Genomic DNA, 8811 nt, shown 5'->3' on the forward strand with positions numbered 1-8811 from the left:
CCTGTCTGACTTCATCGGTCAGCCTGTCCATCACTAAAGCAATCACTCAATTCCAATAAAAAAAATTATATAATTTTATATATTTTTATAAAAAAAACACTATATAATTATTACAAATAAATCACCACATCAGTGTAATGGTATTCAAGACAAAGCAGTCAGACAAAGTGGAGTAGAAAACAGTTTTATTACAATGTAATGATACACTTTATTGCATCTGGTAATGGAATCGAAAAATCTGTCTGAATTTAAAGAAATGCAAAATGAGAGTGTTTAAATTTCACAAATACCTTCAACAAAAGCAATAAAGAGAAAGCTAAAGAAAAGCAAATAAAATTAGTATCCTTTATCCTTTATCAGTAAAACCTTCTAAAAGGAAACAGAACCCATTAACAAAGCATAGGACATTTTTGTGTAACTTTTGCCTGTAAGAGGTGAAATCCCATTTAAAAAAATTTGTTTGCCAATAGCAGCAATTATTATTTTTATACTCATTTAAAACGCAAACTTTTTTTTTCTGTGGGCTACAAACGAATGTATACGATGTATGATAATGGACGCAATGTCTCCTGTGGACAAGAACAAATACAAAGATGAATGAAAGACATTCAGAGTTTGAGAAAGCTGGAAATGAGATCCCGCTCCATGCTTCACACACAAAAAAGAACTTTCTGTGAACCTGTTTGTCGATCACAGACTTCCGGCGTCACTATGATGTCCAAAAAGTGCAGTAAGTAGGGATGTGAAAGGACATCGTTCCCAAAGTAAGGCGTCGGCTATTATTTAGTACAGAGCAGAATGTGTCATTTACGTGGTGAGGAAGCTGTCTTCATAAGCTGGTGGAGGCTCTGAAAAAGAAAAATTATTGTGTTATACAACCAAATAAAATACGTATGTACCATGAACACACATTGACACCTAAATATAAAACCACAGCATTTTCAGATACAAGTATTTGGGTGTAAAGTGCCTGTGTCCATGTCAGAAGTTTAAAACTATATTTTATGTTTTTACACTCATGGAAATCATCGAAAGGTACTTAATCTATACTATTAAAATGTTCGAGTCAAGTTAAACACTGCAGCTGGGATTGAATACAGTGTATTGAGATTAACTACTTAATACTGACTAAGTACTGACTACCTACAGACTACTGACTACCTACAGACTACTGACTACCTACAGACTACTGACTACCTACAGACTGCTGACTAACTACAGACTGCTGACTAACTACAGACTGCTGACTAACTACAGACTGCTGACTAACTACAGACTAACCACTGACTACTGATTAACTACTGACTACTGACTTATTACTGGCTACTGATTAACTACTGGCTACTGATTAACTACTAGCTTATTACTGACTACTGATTAACTACTGACTACTGATTAACTACTGACTACTGATTAACTACTGACTACTGATTTACTACTGATTAACTACTGATTAACTACTGACTACTGATTAACTACTGACTACTGATTAACTACTGACTACTGATTAACTACTGACTACTGATTTACTACTGATTAACTACTGACTACTGATTAACTACTGACTACTGATTAACTACTGACTAATTACTGGCTACTGATTAACTACTGGCTACTGATTAACTACTGGCTACTGATTAACTACTGACTTATTACTGACTACTGATTAACTACTTATGTCATAGATACTTTCATTTATCACCCCAGTGCCTGTGCGGAAACTAGGCAGCAGTTTTGGACTAAGTTTGCGCAGTTTGAGCAGGAAAAACAGTATTTGATTATTTTAGTTAATAAAATTCTTCCAAGCCTATAAATTATATAAATCGTTGTATATGTACGTTATACACGTCGTAGTTTTCTTTATTCTGTTCTAAGGGAATGCAAACTTTTGCATTTTATAGAAATCATAGAGAAGCTTGCGGGCCTCACCGTGCGGGTGTGCTGAGCTTCTGTAATCTGGAGGCAGGATGAAGGGGCAGGAAGTGGGCACGGGTGGGCCACTCCCTTCACTAAAGAAGGGGATGGTGGCCCCGGTGGAGAGGGAGAAGTGAGGCGCTGAGGGGTTGATGTTATTCTGCGGGAACACAAGGCCTGGTGCGTAGCTAAAGGCGCTGGGAGACATGGGGCCCTGATTCTGAGAGTGGACCTTAGTAGGAATCTCTTCGCACTGCCGATTCCCAGCTCCCATCATGTCTTGCTCTGCCGGGGGTGCGGTCGGAGTCACGCACATGCTGCGGGGCCGAGGACGGGGGGCAGGGCGAGGGGGTAGATTGGGGGAGGCAGATGGAGGAGGAGCGGCGGCAGGTGGGTTGAGTGAAGTAGGAGACGCCGGGTTAGTCCGTGGCGCTGGAGTGGGAGCTGTCTTGGAAGCTTTGTCGGTTTTAGGAGGAGGAGGTGGACGGAGACTCGGATCGACCGCAATGTTCCCGATATGAATTGGCAGCGTCAGTAACATTTCTGGGTACTTCAAAGACACCTGGGCCATGAGAGATTTTTTAAATTAATTCATTATTCTTTTAGGTTTCACAAAGTATATTTGTTGCTCAAAATGGTGGAGTGATGCAACACTGTAGTAACACTGGAAAACTCGCCTGGATGAAATAGTTGATCTCGATGAGGTTACATCCAGCCAGAGACGACTGTGGAAGAGGAGGAACGATAATCTGCTCTTTCCACTCTGCCCGTTTGCCTGCCTTCACTCCGGCTCCCTCCACTTCTGCGATCGTTCTCGTTTCATGTGTCGGTTTCTTCGTGTGATACGTCACTCTCTGACAGGACACGAGCGGACAAACATGACACGGCTTTCGAGAGAAGGAAAACTTTTTACTTTCAGTAGTTCAACGGTGAGTCATTACCTGAATTAAGCACGCCACAACATGGCCCGTGTTCTTCCCTGATTGGTTGTCGATCTCTGTGGACACTTTAATGACCTGACCTGCAGTGTATCCACGCTGGTCTGTTTTAGCCACCAGGACGACCGTCCCGTTCTTCACCAACATGTATGAGAAATTCTTAGATATAGTTGAAGAGTTTGGCTCCTGTGAAATAAACCGTAATGAGAAGCGTTTATGTGTATGAAACAAATGCAGCTCAAAATACATCATACGGTCATGAAAAAAGAAGAAGAAGAAGAAGAATAAAGTAACGACAAAATATCAGCAACAAGAATAACAATAATAAAAACACAGAAATATGAATTCTTATGAACCAACACAAGATAAACAAATGGAGTAAATAACATTTTTTGCTCTTCACTTTGGGTGTAACATTTTAGAACAAACGCCAAACACGTGCTAATCCATTCAGTGCTTTAAAACGAGCCAGTGCGATATAATGTAATGTAATGTAATATCATGTGAACTGGTGTCACATGGTCTCACCTGTCTGTACCTGTTCCATCCTTGATCATGAGTTACTTGCGAAACCAAATAAACAGCTACAATCACCAGTGAGTGCACTTGATAGGTGCACGTGATGGTGCGTACTAAAAGGAATGGGACAGTATTAATGCACAGAAAGTTTGCACACTCACATAGATGTCGGGCACTTCGTTAAGGTTAATGTTGTTCAGCATGTAGAAGGGCTTCTCGGTCTTGTAGTCTTTTGAGAAGCGAGGCGTGTCGATAAAGGCTCGGACTTTGTACATGATCTTTCCATACGGCCCTTCGTATGACGTCGGAGCTGTGGCTGGAGAAGAAAAATATTCACACTTTTAAAACAAAAACGGACAGACATGACGGTCCATAATGTCTAAGCCAGCATATTATTATGTGTCAGTTATTTTTTGTTTCAATGAGAAGCAGAATCTACAGTACTGTATACAGGCACCAAAGAATGAAGAATGTATGCCAGTAAATCATTCAGCGCTGTAAATGACATGTTCTTGTCATTTACACACAATTCTGAGTTTGCGGTGTTTGCTCGAGCATTATGTCCAGAGCGTTATGTCCAGAGTCACTGACACTTTGTTATAGACACATTTTGGACTGTAAATACAGTAAAAAGCCATTGTGGAATGGGTTAAAGGAAATGAGTGAGGATCCTTAGAGTCATGCTTCACGGTGTTGGGCGAGTCGTCATTATCCTCGTGAGAGCGTCAGTATCCTCTGAACGGCTTTATGATGCTGACGGTCTGCATTTTTGGCCAACATTCCTCCTAATATTCCTGTTATGGTCCACACCACTATATTTGTAGTTTATTGCAGAATTCCATCCAGTTATTGGTCTTCTAAGTTATTATTTCGTTTCTGTAGTTTCTACAGCGAAGCTGAGTGTAAAGCTGTCCAGTTTTTCACTAATGAGAAATGATCTAGCTCAACCGGTCAATCCTGAAATCAGGCAAACCACAGCGTTCGTATTTGGACAGAACTTTTGACTTCAAATGATTAAAACGTTAACCTTACACATTGACTTTATCTGAGAGAGGGGAGGAGAATTGCTTTGTGGTGTTCTTCTGACGTCTGTTTCTAAGCGACATGTCGCATAGACGCAGCCAGCCTAGCGGTGACAGGAAGTATCTTTGTGTCACTTCTACGAGCTTCCTCTTTTCTGCCACTTCAAAGTTGAGGAAATATGTAAAGGTACCAGGTGATGCTATTTACGGTTATAGAGCAAAACAAGCTTATCAAATGGTCTGAAATAAAAATAACGAATTATTAAATATTTAGTTAAACATTTTGATAATTTCTTATTTTCACTAGAAGGATGCTTTCCTGTCTATTTCCTACAAACCTAGCACTAGGTCTGTGATCCAGCTTTTGGAATATCAGGCTTTACTTTACTGCTTGTGCAGAACAATCATTATTTTGTGTTACGAGACAGAAATCAGAAAGAGGTTTGTTATCGTGTCTTACTGCACTGTCCAGAGGAAAAACTCAGTTCTCATTAGTGAAAAAGTAGACAGCTTTACAGTCAGCGTTACTGTAGAAACTACATATAAGCTATAAGACCAATAACTGGATGCAATTTTGCAATTAACTACAAGTTAAAACAGTGGTGTGGACAACAACAGGAATGTTGGCCAAAAAGGATGACTGTCAGCAATGTAAAGTCATTCAGAGGATAACAGCGAGCTTTCTTGACATTCCTACATTCACACACACACACCAGAGAGTTGTGTCCTGTTTATTTACTGTCGTAACAGCAGCTCGCTGAACGCTGCATGCAGATAGTTCCGGGTTCAGGTTTGTTATCTTTTCAGAGGAAAAACACTTTTTCTCACTACTGAAAGTCTGGACAGTCCCACCGCTAGTTTCACTTAATAAGCATAATGCGTTATGAGACCAGTAACCGAATAGGGAGAAAAAGATTTAACGGTGTTAAAGGAAATAGTAAAGATCATTAAAGCCATAATTATTAAGTGTGTGGTGAGCTGCTGTTGCTACAGTAAATAAACAGAGCAGCTCAGGTGTGTCTGTGTGTAGGAATGTAGAGAAACAGGAGTGTGTGTGTGTGTGTGTGAGCTGTACGGTCTTACCTGGTATGAGAAACTTGAAGGGGAAAATGTGTTCGCCCTGTTTCAAAGTGCCTGGGAAATGAAACACACACACATCAGATGCCACAGCTGAGTGCAAGACTATGCTGAAGTTATAAACATCATGAATATGACCAGTGTGTTCAATGTGTTTCTATGTGTTCAGTGCGTTCCTATGTGTCCCTGTGTGTTTCAGTGTGTGTTCCAGCATGATCCAGTGTGTTCAAACGCATTCCAACGTGTTCCCATGTGTTCCCTGTGTTCCCATGTGTTCCCTGTGTTCACGTGTTCCCATGTGTTCCCATGTGTTCCCTGTGTTCCCATGTGTTCCCATGTGTTCCCTGTGTTCCCTGTGTTCCCATGTGTTCCCTGTGTTCCCTGTGTTCCCATGTGTTCCCAGTGTTCCCATGTGTTCCCATGTGTTCCCTGTGTTCCCATGTGTTCCCATGTGTTCCCTGTGTTCCCATGTGTTCCCAGTGTTCCCATGTGTTCCCAGTGTTCCCATGTGTTCCCTGTGTTCCCATGTGTTCCCTGTGTTCCCATGTGTTCCCTGTGTTCCCATGTGTTCCCTGTGTTCCCATGTGTTCCCTGTGTTCCCATGTGTTCCCATGTGTTCCCTGTGTTCCCATGTGTTCCCTGTGTTCCCATGTGTTCCCTGTGTTCCCATGTGTTCACTGTGTTCCCATGTGTTCACTGTGTTCCCATGTGTTCACTGTGTTCCCATGTGTTCACTGTGTTCCCATGTGTTCACTGTGTTCCCATGTGTTCACTGTGTTCCCATGTGTTCACTGTGTTCCCATGTGTTCACTGTGTTCCCATGTGTTCACTGTGTTCCCATGTGTTCACTGTGTTCCCATGTGTTCACTGTGTTCACTGTGTTCCCATGTGTTCACTGTGTTCCCATGTGTTCCCATGTGTTCACTGTGTTCCCATGTGTTCACTGTGTTCCCATGTGTTCCCATGTGTTCACTGTGTTCCCATGTGTTCACTGTGTTCCCATGTGTTCACTGTGTTCCCATGTGTTCACTGTGTTCCCATGTGTTCACTGTGTTCCCATGTGTTCACTGTGTTCCCATGTGTTCACTGTGTTCCCATGTGTTCACTGTGTTCCCATGTGTTCACTGTGTTCCCATGTGTTCACTGTGTTCCCATGTGTTCACTGTGTTCCCATGTGTTCACTGTGTTCCCATGTGTTCACTGTGTTCCCATGTGTTCACTGTGTTCCCATGTGTTCACTGTGTTCCCATGTGTTCACTGTGTTCCCATGTGTTCACTGTGTTCCCATGTGTTCACTGTGTTCCCATGTGTTCACTGTGTTCCCATGTGTTCACTGTGTTCCCATGTGTTCACTGTGTTCCCATGTGTTCCCATGTGTTCACTGTGTTCCCATGTGTTCCCATGTGTTCACTGTGTTCCCATGTGTTCACTGTGTTCCCATGTGTTCACTGTGTTCCCATGTGTTCACTGTGTTCCCATGTGTTCAATGTGTTCAATGTGTTCAATGTGTTCAATGTGTTCAATGTGTTCAATGTGTTCAATGTGTTCAATGTGTTTGAGTTCTTGTTCAGCTGCATTATGATGTAATGCTAAACAAAGGCAGAGTTTATTGGTACAGGAAGCTACAGCTGAAAGGTTGAACACGGAGACTAAAAATAGCTAACAAATACTACAACATGACAACATGAGGCTGATGTGTAAAGGGCATCTTTACATCTTTACTCACACTGAAATCTGAGGGAGAAAAATAAAAATTAAAAGACTTAATTAAAAGTTAATAAGAACACTAACTCCAATACTGAGCAAATTTAAAATGAAATATCTAGAAAAATACAAAACAAAACACATAACCCAAAGATAAACAACAAGAGAAAGTTTAGTAAAAGACACAAATATAGAAAGTATAAAAAAATAAAAATAAAGGAAGATAAATAAATGTATAAATAAAATACACAAGATAAATAATAATGAAAAAATACACCAAAAAATGTCTATGTATATATGTGTATGTGTGTGTGTGTGTGTGTGTATATATATATATAAAAAAATAAGAAGAAGAAGAAAAAGTAAATAAATTAATAAATAAATAACAATATGGTATATTTGAGTTTGACAGCTCTGTGCCTTTCCTCTTACATGATTACACGCACACAGCGCTGAGCTGAAAGTGTGTGTGTGTGTGTGAGATATTATTGAATGTTACCTTTATCAGCCACAGAGAGAGAGCTGTTGAAGTACTGCTCCTCCTCGAGCCAGTCCGTGTCGTTTACTTTGTTGGTCACGCCACATGACCCGTGGCAGTTCACCTTAATTGCTGGAGAAAAGAAAGAACGACTGAATAATTGTATAAGACTGTCACAATGTGATATCTGAGATCTCACAATCACCACAGAGTCCCACACCCTTCATGTTTATGCCATGAAACATCGGGATGTGAATAGAACCGTGATGGCTGGAGGGATAAACAAGGGAAGAGCATCTGGTGTTAAGGGAGTTAAAGAGAGTGCATTGAGGCAAACAGTCTTCCAATGATGTCATCTAAAACAGCAACAAATACAATGACTTCATCTGCATGAGGCATCGTCCTTTGGGTATCTCTCTCTCTCTCTCTCCCTCTCTCTGTTTTATCGTGCTACACTTTGCTCACACCTTATGCTACAGATCCAAATTTCCAGGTCTGATTAATGCCTAGTTGTTTATTTTAATCTGTTATCTTCTGCTAAAGTTGGCCTTCCTGGTGGTCCACTTGCAGGATCCCGTGCACTCGTTTAAGCGGCCCAAATTCGATTCCTCAGTGCCAGTCCCAAGTCCAGATAGAAATCATGACACCACAACACCACAATAACCAAAAAAAAACACAAAACAAATAAAAGTCATGTGGTGATGCAGGGTGACACAGTATGAGTTCTCACTATTCAGGGTTCCTGTGGGTTCTCTGGTTTCCCTTCCACACCTTAAACACACCAGCACCTTACTTATACTGGTGACTATATGTGAATAAGTATGTGAATATGTGTATGATGCCCTGGGGTTCCTTTCAGGGTGTATTTCCCACCTCCAGTGTTCCAGAGAGGACAAAGAGCTTACTGAAGATTATAAAGGCTTATCGGCATGCTGCGACACATTGGGAAATAAAATGTGTCCGAATTTCTATTTGTCGCCTCTAAGTGTTGATGGAAAAGCAGCAGAACCTAAAAAAATTCGATTGATCATCCGAGCTGATCTCAGACGCCCAAGCTGATCGGAGTCATCATACCTGATTTCTGATAGCTGTGCTGATCGCAAAGCAAAATTTGATTAGATATAAACTCCAGAATCTCATCCTTGATTTTCAAACACAA

The 8811-nt window shown here is 41.0% G+C and overlaps 1 protein-coding gene across 1 annotated transcript in view; it reads right to left on the reverse strand.

Annotated features, from left to right (window-relative positions):
* Positions 1-168: 168 nt before the first annotated feature.
* arrdc1a (arrestin domain containing 1a) overlaps positions 169-8811 on the reverse strand; it is a 14148-nt gene continuing 5505 nt past the window's right edge. The window contains exons 2-8 of the mRNA XM_060883819.1: positions 7674-7784; positions 5477-5527; positions 3533-3687; positions 2856-3038; positions 2592-2768; positions 1930-2476; positions 169-848 (exon numbers count right to left, since the gene is read on the reverse strand). Of these exons, the coding sequence (XP_060739802.1) occupies positions 808-848; positions 1930-2476; positions 2592-2768; positions 2856-3038; positions 3533-3687; positions 5477-5527; positions 7674-7784 (1265 nt within the window). The 3' untranslated portion in view covers positions 169-807. The remainder of the gene's footprint in view (positions 849-1929; positions 2477-2591; positions 2769-2855; positions 3039-3532; positions 3688-5476; positions 5528-7673; positions 7785-8811) is intronic.

The sequence above is a fragment of the Tachysurus vachellii genome, chromosome 12, assembly GCF_030014155.1.
Source record: "Tachysurus vachellii isolate PV-2020 chromosome 12, HZAU_Pvac_v1, whole genome shotgun sequence".
Taxonomy (NCBI): domain Eukaryota; kingdom Metazoa; phylum Chordata; class Actinopteri; order Siluriformes; family Bagridae; genus Tachysurus; species Tachysurus vachellii.